Here is a 13,519-nt window from a genome sequence, read left to right as displayed (position 1 = left end):
GTTCACAGGAGCTAGTTCTCTCATTTCACCACCGGACTCCTAGGGATGGAGCTTGATTCCCAGGCTTGGTGACAAATGCCTTTAGCTTCTGGGCCATCTCATTGACATCTGTATTTTTTTCTCTTTATTTTGAAAAAAAATTTTTTTTTACATTTTTATTGAAAGGTGTGTGTGTGTGTGTGTGTGTACGTGTCCACACATGCGTGTGTGTGTGTGTGTGTGTGTGTGTGTGTGTGTGTGGCCAGAGGAGAAACTCCATGAGTCAATCTCTCTTTCTGTCATGTGGGTCCCAGGGATGAAACTCGGGTTGTCAGGCTTGGTAGAAAACACGTTTACCCACTGAGCCGTCTTGTAGGCCCCTTGCTCTACCTTTAAGAGTATATCTCCAGGTCTTCCTCTGTTCCCCAAAGCGTATACCCCAGCCTATCACATCCGTGTCCTGAGATTTGGGCCCCACCCCAGCCTCGGCCCCGCCCCAGCCTCGGCCCCGCCCCAGCCCGGCCCGGCCCCCACCCTGGCCCTGCCCTGGCTGCAGGTCTTCTCATCCCAGGCTATGGTTCTTCCCTAGGGTTCTTTGGAGAGCAGCCCTTGCTTGCCTCAGGCCCTTCAACAGCCCCTGGAGCAGCTGGCTCGGTATGGACAGCTCCTGGAGGAGCTCCTGAGGGAAGCTGGGCCTGAGCTAAGCTCCGAGCGCCAGGCCCTCAGGACTGCTGTACAGTTGCTCCAGGAACAAGAGGCCCGAGGCAGAGATCTGCTCGCAGTAGAAGCTGTGCGGGGCTGTGAGGTAAGGTCCTGGCCTCTGCTGACTCTTGTTCAAACTGTAACTCTGTGACCTTAGAAACAGTGTCGGGAGCCAGGCGGTGGTGGTGCATGCCTTTAATCCCAGCACCCGGGAGGCAGAGGCAAGCAGATCTCTGTGAGTTCGAGGCCAGCCTGGTCTACAAAAGCCTGTTCTAGAGCTACAGAGAAACCCTGGCTCGAAACAGTTCCATAAAAGCAGACCCTAAGTCTGAGGGCCCTAGTCTGTCTTTCATTGCCTCAATTACGTCCAACACTCTCTGTTCTACATGAGCCCTGTGCTTGTCCCCTCCTTTCCCGGTTCTTCTTGCCTGTCTGTTTCCACGTGTCTAGCCTACTGCTTCTTCCTCAACCTGATCTCTTTCCCACACTGATTCTGATTAGGCTAGAACTGCACTCCCTCTAGATCGGTGGTTCTCAACCCACAGGTTGCAACCCTTCCAAGGTCAAATGACCCTTTCAATGGGGGCTGCCTAAGAACATCAGAAAACACAGATAGTTACATTACAATTCATAACAGTAGCAAAATTATGGCTATAAAGTAGCAACGAAAATAATTTTATGGTTGGGGGTCACCACCTTATGAGGAACGGCTTTCAAGTGTCTCGGCACTAGGAAGGTTGAGAACCGCTGGTTTAGATGAACCCACGTTCTTTGCTGGCTTTCTTTCTGCATCTCCAGTACACAAAGACATGGCAGGCTGGGCACGGACTTGGAGGAATGGCGGCTGCTAGGCAGTTGGGCATGAGAAGCAGCGATAGGATTAGGCTGAAGCCCTCCCTGACCAAGGCATCCCTTCTCCTTTCTCCAGCTAGATCTGAAGGAACAAGGACAGCTCCTGCATCGGGACCCATTCACCGTCTTCTGTGGCCGGAAAAAGTGCCTCCGCCACGTCTTTCTCTTTGAGGATCTGCTCTTGTTCAGCAAGTTCAAGGGCTCTGAGGGGGGATCTGAGACCTTCACCTACAAGCAGGCATTCAAGGTACATGGCATGGAGTAGGGATACTGAGCCATGGTCTTCCTAAGAACTCAGGATATTCTGGAAGTTTAACCTCAAACAGGTTCAGAATCTCCATCACCTAAAATAGGTTTTGGTCTCTAATTAATCATCAATTTTAGGGTGTCAGAAGACTTATGGAGGCATTTCAAGACAGAATGGAAAAAGACCTTCCGAATGAGAACACATATGCCTGCTGGGGGGTGGTGGGTGCATTCCTTCAATCCCAGCACTCGGGAAGCAGAGACAGGTGGATCTCTGAGTTTCAGGCCAGCCTGGGCTACACAGAGAAATCCTGTCTCAAAAAACAAAAAACCCACACGTGTGTTTTGAGTTAAAGGTGGTACCTGGTATGTGAAGAGAAAAGATGTTACACAGACACCCTTTAACTTCACTGAAGTAGATAGAACTCAAGAGACAGATCTTGCTTTGGGCGCTAACCAGATATAAGCATCCATAGCAGCCCACAGTCCTGGGTCAGGTGGAATAATACTAATGGTTTCCAAACTGTCCTGCGTTAGTTCCAGCTCTTCAGAGGTAGGGCAGAGGCAAAGGTCTGTGTTTGGAATAGCATACACATGGGGTGTATCCTTACTAAAACCCTGGTAAGCTCTTGAGACAGTTGCTTCATGTCTCCGTGAGCCCTCTTTTCCTTCTGTAAGTCAGGGCTGTCTCTCCTGCCCTTCCTCAGACTGCTGACATGGGGCTGACGGAAAACATCGGGGAGAGTGGGCTCTGTTTTGAGCTATGGTTTCGGCGACGGCGCACACGAGAAGCATACACTTTGCAGGCTGCCTCTCCAGAGACCAAACTCAAGTGGACAAGTTCTATTGCCCAGCTGCTGTGGAGACAGGCAGCCCACAACAAAGGTAATGGGCGGACTAGATGGGTGGAGCTTGGAGTATGGAGATGACAGGATGCCTTCAGAGACAGCTCAAGGGCTGGTTCAAGCAAGAGCTATGGCCAAGACAGAACTATCCGTAAGGAAAGAGAAAGCTAGAAATTCCGAGGAAAAGAGCAAATGTCTCCACAAGAGGTGCAGAACTGCTTACTGGACTGGGCTTAGGGGGACTGGTGTGACCCAGACCAATAGCTTTTCTTTGTTGTTGGTTGGTACTGGGCTTTGATTTGGGTTTCGTCGTTGTTGTGATTTTCTGAATCATTCTATCAATCTGAAAAAGGCAAAGTGCTCTCTTCAGCTCAGTGTGATGGGAGGGTCGAGTAGGTGACACATATAGAAGCACTTGACAAATCACGCAGATGCACAAAAGCATGAGTTTTGCTCTTAATGTCTACGATAAAGGGCAGCTGAGTGTTCCATGAAACGTGCTTGTCATGCAAGTGTGAAGACCTGAGTTCAAATCCCTGAACCCACACAAAAGCCAGCAGTTCCGCAAATGTAGTAACAGGGACATCTGTAATCTCATCCCTGCTACAGAGCACATGGGAGACGGACAGGAATTTCCTCCAGAAGCTTGCCATGCAGCCATCCTGGCATATGCACACCAAAAACAATCAAGAGGTCAGCCATAAACACAGGGGAAAATGAAGATCAACTGACACCAGTGTGCCCTAACCTCCAAATGTGTATTCCTCATCCATAACAGATGTGCAAATGCACACACACACACACACACACACACACACACACACACACACACACCCCAGGTGGCCAGGAGGCCAAATGGACAGGATGAACTATATAGCAAAGAACAGATGCATGTCTGAAGAGGCCAAACATCACCCTTACGGTCTATGCCATGCTGGTCAAGGAAGGGGAGAAGGGGAGGGGTAAGAGAGTCAACAGCAGTGTGCTAACCCTGAGGCAGGAGGGCCGAGAGAAGGTTGTAAACAGGGTCTCTGTTCCCTAGAGCTCCGCGTGCAGCAGATGGTTTCCATGGGCATTGGGAATAAACCTTTCCTGGACATTAAAGCCCTCGGAGAACGGACACTGAGTGCCCTGCTCACCGGAAGAGGTAAGGTTCAGGGTGCAGGGGGCGGGGCTGTGCTCCCAGTCGGGCCTTGACCAATGATATAAAAGCAAAGGGGAGTTGTTAGGAAGGATACTGAGTCCTGAGTGGGCAACACTTCCCAAAATGTGGGACTCCTCCAGGAGCCAGGAGGACTTTTCCACACCAGCACCCCACCACCCCACTCCCCACTCTCTGCAGCCGCCCGCACCCGGGCCTCCGTAGCGGTATCATCCTTTGAGCATGCTGGCCCGTCCCTTCCCGGCCTCTCGCCGGGAGCCTGCTCCCTGCCTGCCCGCGTCGAGGAGGAGGCCTGGGATCTGGACGTCAAGCAGATTTCCCTGGGTGAGGCGCCTCTCAAGGGGTGGCCCCCAACCGCTGCCTATTGCTAAGCAATTCCTTTTTCTAGCCAAGTAGCCCAGTTGCCATGACAACTACATACAGCTTCCCGTTGCTAAAAGAGCCTTCCATCTGGTTGCTAGGGAGATGCTTACAGCAGCCTTTTGCTAAGAAGCACTTCTTCTGTACCTTTCTCTCTAGCTCTCCTTGAGTTTCTATGGAAACTGCCTCAGCTTCCTGTTGTACCCTCCTGGTTCACCACGGCAATTCTTAGTTTCCTGTCGCTTCTTCCCTGGTTGCTCTAATGATGCTGCTGACAGTTTCCTGCCTCTTGGTAGGGGGGTTCTCTTGCAAGTGGATTGCTATGGTGACTCGCAGCTCCCTGTTGTTAGAGGAGCTTGGTTGTTTAAGGTAATCTGGAAGGGTTTTATGCCTACTCTTACCCTAGCTTCCCCTCCAGCCTCAGAAACACTTGACTCTTCTGGAGATGGGTCCCCAGGACCAAGAACCGGCCCCAGCCTGCAGCCCCCGCACCCTGGGAACAGCACTCCCTCTCTGGCCAGTGGAGGGATCTTAGGGCTCTCCCGGCAGGTAAGTCCCTGCAGTAAGGCTGGGAGCAGGTGCTCTCTTTCTGGGTAGGCTTTTCTGACCATCTGACATTGGGGAATATAGAGGAACTAGAGATTGCTCCTCTCAGCTGATGCACAGATTGGGTTTATTATCCAGTCTGCCTTTCTCCTCTCCCCAGGCCTGGCTGAGAAGCATCAAGGTCAGAGGTAAAAAAGAGCCTTAAGAAGCAGGGAGAGACATACGCAATAGAGAAATGTCTAAACCCAGTGCCATTTCTGTGTCCTCAGAGTCATTCGCGAGCCCTGAGTGACCCCACCACGCCTCTGTGAGCGGTAAGTCAGCCACCCTTCTTCCACATCCAGCGTGCCTTCCTTCCTGGCCTCCGGTGCATGGGAGTCAGCTTCTTGCCTCTCCAACCCATCTCCCTCTTCTCTCCTGGCTTCCAGAGAAGATCCAGCACTTGGCTGTGCCCCTGTCAGCACGTTTTAGGCTGAGATGCCAATGGGACAGAATGGAGGATTCATTTCCCTCCCTCTGCTTCCTGGACAGAGGGGGCCAAGGACCAGAGCTTCCCCTGTCGCTGGCTTGCTCTCCCCTGCTTGGAGCTTGCTTTCTGCCCCCGGGGGCAGGGAAACATCCCTTCTCGCACGTTTCCCATCTGTGCTATGCACACCACAGGACAGGCTCTACTGACCGCTGCCTCTCTTCTCGTCCCTGACTCTCCCAGGAGATTCATCTCTGCCAGGTCGAATGGAACCCCATTCTGGGGTATCATGGGAAATGAAGTGTTATAAGCCACTGAAGGAGATGGGTGGGCATTGCAGACTTTATATATGTAATTACTGTTATTATACTATTGTTATATTAAATGTATTTGCTCTCACTGTGCCTCCCAAGGGCCAGAGCAGGCCTCTGGATTACGGTGTTTGAACTAACTCGAGTTCTTCCCTATGAAGCTCCAACTAGGACTCAGAAAATAAAACCAAGGCCATAAAGTAGCAGTTCTGCCCTTTACTGGCCCAAAGCTGACAGTGTGGGAGGATGTGCCTCCCCCTCAGAGGTTCTAAGAAATTCAACGGGCTCTTTGAAGTCCCTCCTCCATTTTGCACCTACTTCTAGAGGCTGAGATGATCAGATGGGTCCAGCATAATCCAGTAATTATCTAGTGATGTCCTCAAGCTACGGTGGAGGAGGATCCCCATCCAGAGCTCCTGAATCTCAAGTCTGCATCCCGTTGGAGCTCATTGATAATGAAGCGCTTTAGGGAGAGCGAAACACAGGCAGACACACAGGGCCTTGTACCTCAAGACACCTGTTTATTGGGGACATGACTCTTCAACAGGGATGACAGGAATCGTACCAAAAATAGCAACGTCTACAGGGCCCCTGACAGGGCTAGAAGGGTACAGTGCCCCCCACCCCCACCCCTTATACAAAAATAAACTCTCGAGCCTATGGACCAGCAGAGGCTGGCAGGGCGGCTCCTCAGCAGGAGCGCATCCTCTACCAGCCCTAGGACCCCGTTCTCTGACCCTCACCTCTGCCACTTCTAAGGCACTGTGACTCCCCTGGGCTGGGTGGATACTGCCTGCCCACACTCCTTCACCCACTGCCCTCTTTACCTCTTGGTCCACCTTGGGCTGGGGTACGGGTCCCACACTGCTCCCTGCTGGCTGCTCTACCCAACTACCTCTAGCGCTTCCCCGCTCCTGCGGGGTAAGCTTACTAAGCTAATCACCCCTAAGAGGGCACTACTACCGTTCTTGCCCCCCAAGACCTGCCTCTCCAGATCTAGACAGCCCTGGGCTGCCCTCCTCTTCTAGTGGAGGGCTGGGAGGTGTCTCTCCTGACGGTGCTCGGACATAGGGTGGAGATGTGTCAGCTCGGGGCTGCCGGCGGCCCCGGGCTCGACGGCTGTGGTGTACTTGCAGATGCAAGGTCATGAGCTCAGGAGCTCCAGTGGCAAAGGGGCAGAAGAGGCAGCGGTGAAGGGCACCCCCTGACCCGGCCTCACCTCCTGGGCCCGCCCGCAGGGACAGGTCCAGGGGCTCGGCCTCACCACCTCTCCCGTTACGCAGGGTCCTCCCAGGGCTAGCAGACTTTCTTCGGGACCCTGGTCCGGTGCTGCTCGAAAGAGGCCTGGTACTCGCAGCGCCCTCCACCCAGGTGGCAGAGGCCTGAGTTGGTTTGGCTCCCGACTGCGGCTGCAGTGACGCTGAGCCCCTCGGGGAAGGGGGCGGGGGTTCTGGAGGAGGTCCAGGACCTGCACTGCTCCTCTGCTCTCGGTGGTGACGCTGAAGGTGATACTTGAGCGAGCCCGACTGGGTGCCTGCATAGTCGCAATGTGGACACTTGTAGGGACGCTCACCTGGGAAGAGTGGGTCAGAGTAGGTCATGGGGTCACTATCACTACGCGTGCACACATACTCATACACACACGCACACATTTTGCTCAATTTACAAACTTCACCCCACGGCTTACAAGCCGATTCCCCACTAAGTGATTGAGATGAATCTGAAAGCTGGCCCATCTGAAGACTGTGCAGCATGACCTCCAGCCTTGCGGTGGCTCTTGCCTCTCTTGCTCCTAGACCCGCCCCCATGAAGAACTCTTCCCTCACCTGTGTGCACGCGAAGATGCACTTTCAGGTGATGTGCCGAGCGGAAAGACTTTCCACAGAAGGGGCAGTCCTTGCCAGTGGCCCCACGGCCCGCTTCGGATCGGGTCCCTCCAACCAGCAGCCCATTTTCTTCTGCAACACGTTAAGTGGAAGTTATAGGGTCTCACTGTCTTGTCCCAGCCCGGCACCCATTATACCCACCACCTCTCTGGACCCAAGAGGAAAGGATTTAGGGTAACGTAGATTTGTTAAGAGTTAACACCTTTTTACACAGGGTTTGCCCAGTAGGGAAAAGCCCAGAAGACTGTGAAGACAGGTCTTTTGAAAAGGAAGCTACAGGAGTGGTGGCCCAAGTGTTGATAACTAAAAGCAGGCGACCCAGAGGGAAATAGTGTGGACCTACCTTGGGTGGCCGTAGATCTTGCCTGGGCCCCCACGGCAGGTGCAGACTGTCCTGACCCCTCACCTGCGTGGGGGTGCAGGGAAGTCAGAGTGCCCAACGACCTGCCCCGGGCCCAGCTCTCCTCTTCTGCCTCTACCACCTCTTCTTCCTCCTCCGGTTCGTCTGTACGGTGCCGCCGAGCCCGATTGGGAAGAGCTGAAGGCAGCGGGCGGAATCCCCCATAGCTTCGGCCAGCTCCAGGGTCAGCACCCTCACCATTGGGTCGTACTTCCCCAGCTCGCACACTCAGGTAGCCTAAGAGGCTTGGGGGCTCTCGGCGCTCAGCTGGGGTGGGCGCTGGGGCCAGGAGAAGCGCAGGGCCTAGTGGCTCATAAGCCAACAGGCTCAGGTCAGGAGGCTGAGGGGCCCTGGCAGGAGTAGAGCCAGGCCCCGGGGCACGCAAAGGACCCAGCTTGCTGGTGTGCACCTTCATGTGGTTCTTAAGGAACCAGGGCTCCTTGAAGCAGCGGCCACACACAGGGCATGCATGATCAAAGGAGGCCTTGTGCTTGCGCATGTGACCCTTGAGAAACCAGGACTGTGTGAAGCTCTGGCCGCACACCTGGCAACGGAACTCAGGTGGCGCCGGGGGTTCCTCCGGAGGTGCAGGAGTCGGGGTAGGGTTTGCCTCCCGTTCAGGCTCTGGCCTAGGTTCAGGCTCTGGCTCAGGCTCAAGGGCAGATCTGGGTTCTGGCTGGGGTGGAGGCTGGGGATCGGGTGTAGAAGTAGCCGCCAGGGGGCGCTCGGGAGCCCCATGGGCCGTCAGACTGTGATGCAGCAACTCCTCCTCCTGGCTGGAACCAAAACTGCACAAGCTGCACTTCCAGGGCCTATGCAGGATATGCAGGTGTCGTTCCCGCTCCGCGGAGGTGCGAAACTTGCCTTTGCAGAAAGGGCAACGGAAGGCAGACGAGGAAGGAACCTGAGGGCGCGCCAGGCCCTCTGCAGCAGGGGTGGCCTGCATGCCCCCTGAGCTTCTGGCTCTCCCCAGTTGGGCTTCACGGAGCAGGGCGCGTTCCTCCAACTCCAGCAACAGCCGTGCAGCAGGGCTTCGTGGGCGCTCGGGCTGGTGCGTTCGAAGATGTGAGCGAAGCAGAGCCCGCTGAGCTGCTCGGTGGCCACAGTGTGGGCACTGGAAGGCTTGGGCGCCCGGGTGTGCTCGCAGGTGCAAAGCCAGGATGGAATTGAACCGGAAGCGCTTTCCGCACACAGGACAGGGGAATCGCCGTTCACCTGCACGAGTCTCAGACCAGCCCACTGCTCCCATCCCAGGAGACCCGGCGCTCACACCTGGTCCGTTGGAGTAGTGCTGCAGATCCAGTTCGCCGTCGAAAGCTGGCGGGGAAGGCTCTAGGTGGCCGACCAAGATGCGGGGACGTGAGCCCTGTGGGGAAAGATGCACGTAGAGGAGAGGGTGGGAAGGGCCGATCTATGGAAAATGCAAAGGCATCAAAGGCACGAAAAATGGAAAATAAGAGTGTGTGGTAGGCTGGGGCCTGACCTGAGAACACTGGTGCCGCTCACCTCCAGAAGTTGTGGGATGGGTGGAAGTTAAGATACTGGGGCCAAGGTAATAGCATCTATTACTATAATAGGAAGTAAGAATGCAGGTAGGAGAGGGGGTACCGTCGAAGGAACTTGCGGGTCAAGGACAGTGCTCCACTCACCTCCATGGACCCCCTTCACATTCTTTGGTTCTGAGGATTGGAAGGAGGAGGAAGGAAAGCTGCTAATGGAGGCAACAGGTGCGGAGGTGCTAAAACAAGACAGATTGATTGGAGGAAAGATGAGCCCTGGCTCTCAGCAGTAAAGTCACCCCACTTTGCAGCCTGTATTCTTAAAACCCAGCCCTTCTTCCTACGTGGATCTTGAGGTATCACATGCTTCCTATTTGCTGTCTTCAAAACTTGCACCCCTTGATCTGCCAATCTGTATGACAAACCCAGAGCTCCGCCCCCAAATGATGTTTCAAACACCTAGTCCAGAACCACCATCACCCCCCAGCACACACACGATGTGGGAGGCCATCATAGTATACCCCTCTTCCACTCGCACAGGGCTGTGCCACTGGATAAACAAATGCGGAGGGCTAGCCATACTCCTATTATCCAAGTGGTACCAGCTCCTCTCAGACCGGGGGCCAGCCGGCCAAAATCCCTCCAGGTTCCTCCTCCTAGCTTCTGCCGGCACCCAGTCTTCTGGTCTTTCCTCCTCCCCCTCCCCCTTCCTGGATTCCTGATCCATTCATTTCCATTCATTACAGAGACTCATTCATGCATGGGAGAGAAACACCTCCCAGCAGCAGAGTCTGGAGACAGAGGGGGAGGGGCATGGAGGGAGAGCCAGCTACAGAGGGAATGAAGAGAGTTGGGGGAGGCGTGGAAGTTAAGGGGCACTACCAGCCTAGGCAAGGGGTTTAAACTGCAAATCCCATTTAGGTTTCACCCCGTTTCAAACCTTGGAGCCTGTGGTTTGATGGGGCATCTCAGCCCCTTTGTCCAGAGCTGTTCCGAGGCAGGCTTTCCTCCTCTCTGCAGGGGAGAGGCTTCCTCACACAAGAGGAGGATTACACTGGCTCTGAGCTCAAGAGGCTGGAGTGAGGGACGGGGGGCGGGGCCTTGCCATCTGCACAGATAGGGGGATCCACACATACTCTGAGAAGGAAGGGGTTAAAATTCTCCATCTAAAATTCCCTATCCCTGACAAGTGCTGCACAGGGCAGGGAAGAGGAGAGTTGAGGGAGAGGATGGTGAGGGGGAGGTTCTCCTGCCATTTCATGGCTGACAGGGTCAGGAATTAGACTTCAGTGGATGGCCAGAAGTCATAACTACCTTCCTCCTTCCATACAGAACTGTATCTTGTTCAGCCCAGATGAACTTGGGCCTAGCTTTAATTTAACCTCAGACATAATATCTGAGAATTATGTAACTGAAATGGGTTACTAGGAAAGAAAAGAACTCAAGCCTTACTTTGCTTACAAATCTTTAATTGAAGCAAACTGGGCCAGGAGTTAGCCCTGCTTATCAGCAAAGACAACTCTGGGGCTTCAAAGCTGCATTAATTTTCAGCACTGAGCGGAGTGGCAAGACTCTACGGAGGGGCAGACACCTGTTACATGCGGAATCTGACCTTGGAGCATTAACAGACAAATTAACAAAATGTCCTGCCCAAGCATCTCTAGACGACCACTTCTTAACATGTGTGTTTCTGCAGCTCCAAATCCAGGCATCCACTCTTGTCCTATGGAGCCTCCAAATAAACCCTTTCCTGGGACCAACAGCCTGACCAGCCTCACTCAAAGTTGCATGAAGGTGAGTTAGATACTAAGGGGTACAAGGCCATTGTACGTCTGTCTTACAGCCATGAATAAGTCACCTCATCTCTCAGTTTACCGTCTATGAAATGAATTTCAATAAATTTACATTTGTAGTCCCTGCCAACTTGAAAGTTGTGTGGTTTTAAGTCACAACACTCTTTCTGGCCCCCAAGAAATGTTAAAACAAATAGCCACTCCTTCAGTACCATGGAGAGTGCAGTGGGCTACCAGACACACCACTTTGGCCACCTCAGAATCACAGACACAACTGGGCCGTGTTAGAGAGGCAGTGTGCCCACCAAAGAGAGGACACAGAAACTAGTGGATGAGAAAAAAAAAATCCTATTTGGGAAGTATGGAGTATCAGAGAAACCATGGAGGGGTATCAGGGGAATTACTGTGGCCTTTTGGATGCCACTGAAAATAGAATAGAAAATGCACATACCTAGAAAAATTTTAATTAGCTATACAGACTGTCATAACAGTTACAGTTTGTACATCCTGGAATGGGTTACTGAGGTATCGTATTTGAGTCCATCACATTCTGTTGCTTTCCTGGGGATTCCCGGAACATCCTGGTGTACAGCCAATCTGGTATATTCAGAGGAAGCAGATGGCTGGGAGGGTGGGTGTGTGTGTGTGTGTGTGTGTGTGTGTGTGTGTGTGTGTGTGTGTGTGTGTGTGTGAATATTGCATGGTCATAGCTGACTAACCTATGGGCGCATATTCTGATCCTGAGAAGACACTAGGCCCTAGAATAATGCCTGTAAAACACTAAACAAAATGTCTCCTAGGAAAACGGCTTATATCTGAGGCAAAAGGAGCAGAAGCAGGGCACAGCTTCCTCCTCCTCCCCCGAGCAACACCAACCACACTGCAGAAGCAGTTCCCAGGATGGGAAGCAGTTCCCAGGATGGGAAGCAGTTCCCAGGATGGAGCAGTGGCACACAAGAAGGCCCAGATGGAAGTTGAATTTCTCCTCAGGGGAAGTTTCCCAGAAGGTGGCCTGAAATCAGTAAAATCCACCGAGACCTCCGAGGCCCAGTCAAGATGGCTTCCGTCATCTCCATCAAACCAGGTCTCAGGCACCGGATCTCATAAATTGCTCTCGATAGGGGAGGGCACCAACAGAGACAGAGTGTGACCTGGTTTGCAACCTAAGTCAGACATGTATTGTCTGTGGACAAGCCTCGCATTTTTCTACACTCAAGGCTTAAACACCACCCCTGAGCCCGGGCCAGGGAGTATCAGTGACCTACTTTCCAGACCCAGGGGGAATCAGGGGTGATCTTGCTCCTGTGTGTATCTTTGCAGGACGCAGGACCAGCGGTACGCATGAGAAGTATTTCCAAAGCAACAGGCCAATTACTTTTACACGCTAGGAGAGCTGATGCGGAAAGGTAGGACCCCCAAATCCTACGGAGGATGGTGGTGACAGACTTACAGAAGAATCAGCTAAATCAAGGACCAAGAAGATTCCCCCACCCCAAATCTTGTGATTCAAAATGTTTTAAGGTCAAGTGTTCAGTAGCAAAGGATTAGGGTCTCTGGGGCCTAGCTGTATGTAAGTAGGCCTCTGCCCCTGGTCATCCCCAACACATGAATTTTTTTCCTTGTCAGCAATTTCCCCTCTCCTAAATCAGCTAATGAATATGAGCCACTTCGACAGATGAGATTAAATCGAAAGGGGCTATTAGACTGTGTGGAGTCAGGACCACCCGGAGAACACACACAGACCAACAACTCACTTTACGTTCTCTTCGTGGCTCTCTGAACCCCACTGCTCTGAAAGCTGCTTCAAATACATGCTACACTGAACCTCGACACCTTTTAGAGTTCTTGGAAAAGGGATAGGGGGGCATGAAATTTCAGTCATGGGCTCCCAAATAACTATCGAGAGGTGAGAGGGAGGCACAACCCCCGCACACAATCTTCTCCCAGACCCAAGTTCTAGCATGTCCTAACTTGACCCCGATTCTGAAAGTTCTGAGGAGCCCGGGCTGGGGCAGAGGGGGGTGGGAGACAGACGGCATATCTACAGCCTTAAATCCCTCTAACTAGAACTGGCCCTTAAAAAAAGTCAGTGTTAGTGCCTGTAAGAGCCTGAGTTCTCAGGCTGGGAGGTGGGTGGGAGACCCTCTGGGAGAATATCCCTCTAGAAAACTGGTAGGCAGAGCAGGACCTGTGTGCTCTCGCACGAGGGGCTCCACCGGCACACCCCACACTCCACCCGCGGAAAATAATCCAGGAGGACGATGGGGGCAGGGTTGGGACATAGGGAGCCCAGAGCTCAGCTACCCCGGGCCAGGAGAACAAAAGCAGAGTTACAGCCGCCTCCGCGGCTGCCGCGGGCCGAGCTCTTTGTGACACTTTGTTTGGGACACAGAGAGAAGCACCCCCATCCTCTCCCCTCCCCCCCCGTGCCCAGCCCGGTCCCGGGGAGTTAGGGCTCCGTCCCCCACCCCC

The 13,519-nt window shown here is 53.4% G+C and overlaps 2 protein-coding genes across 14 annotated transcripts in view; one reads left to right on the top strand and one right to left on the bottom strand.

Moving 5' to 3' along the window:
• The window catches only part of Arhgef40 (Rho guanine nucleotide exchange factor 40), an 18,774-nt gene extending 13,217 nt beyond the window's left edge, over positions 1-5,557 (top strand). Inside the window, exons 17-25 of one of the 6 annotated variants that reach the window (XM_026777942.1) lie at positions 569-784; positions 1,610-1,780; positions 2,487-2,664; positions 3,667-3,771; positions 3,967-4,110; positions 4,565-4,695; positions 4,853-4,880; positions 4,962-5,006; positions 5,121-5,557. In XM_026777942.1, the coding sequence (XP_026633743.1) occupies positions 569-784; positions 1,610-1,780; positions 2,487-2,664; positions 3,667-3,771; positions 3,967-4,110; positions 4,565-4,695; positions 4,853-4,880; positions 4,962-4,984 (996 nt within the window). In that variant the 3' untranslated portion in view covers positions 4,985-5,006; positions 5,121-5,557. Of the gene's footprint in view, positions 1-568; positions 785-1,609; positions 1,781-2,486; positions 3,772-3,966; positions 4,111-4,564; positions 4,696-4,852; positions 4,881-4,961; positions 5,007-5,120 lie in introns of those variants that run through there. The other 5 variants (XM_026777943.1, XM_005370973.2, XM_026777944.1 and 2 more) reach the window with 5 other exon arrangements.
• A 416-nt stretch (positions 5,558-5,973) lies between these two features.
• The window catches only part of Znf219 (zinc finger protein 219), a 13,768-nt gene continuing 6,222 nt past the window's right edge, over positions 5,974-13,519 (bottom strand). For 3 of the 8 annotated variants that reach the window (XM_005370970.3, XM_026777947.1, XM_026777948.1), the window contains 4 exons: positions 9,405-9,493; positions 7,699-9,121; positions 7,296-7,427; positions 5,974-7,042 (listed from right to left, as the gene is read on the bottom strand). In XM_005370970.3, the coding sequence (XP_005371027.1) occupies positions 6,429-7,042; positions 7,296-7,427; positions 7,699-9,121; positions 9,405-9,410 (2,175 nt within the window). In that variant the 5' untranslated portion in view covers positions 9,411-9,493 and the 3' untranslated portion in view covers positions 5,974-6,428. Of the gene's footprint in view, positions 7,043-7,295; positions 7,428-7,698; positions 9,122-9,404; positions 13,455-13,519 lie in introns of those variants that run through there. The other 5 variants (XM_026777950.1, XM_013355104.2, XM_005370971.3 and 2 more) reach the window with 4 other exon arrangements.

Source organism: Microtus ochrogaster, unplaced genomic scaffold (assembly GCF_000317375.1).
Source record: "Microtus ochrogaster isolate Prairie Vole_2 unplaced genomic scaffold, MicOch1.0 UNK91, whole genome shotgun sequence".
Taxonomy (NCBI): Eukaryota; Metazoa; Chordata; class Mammalia; order Rodentia; family Cricetidae; genus Microtus; species Microtus ochrogaster.
Note: the sequence above shows the minus strand (reverse complement) of the source record. Positions and strands in the feature narration are given on the sequence as shown.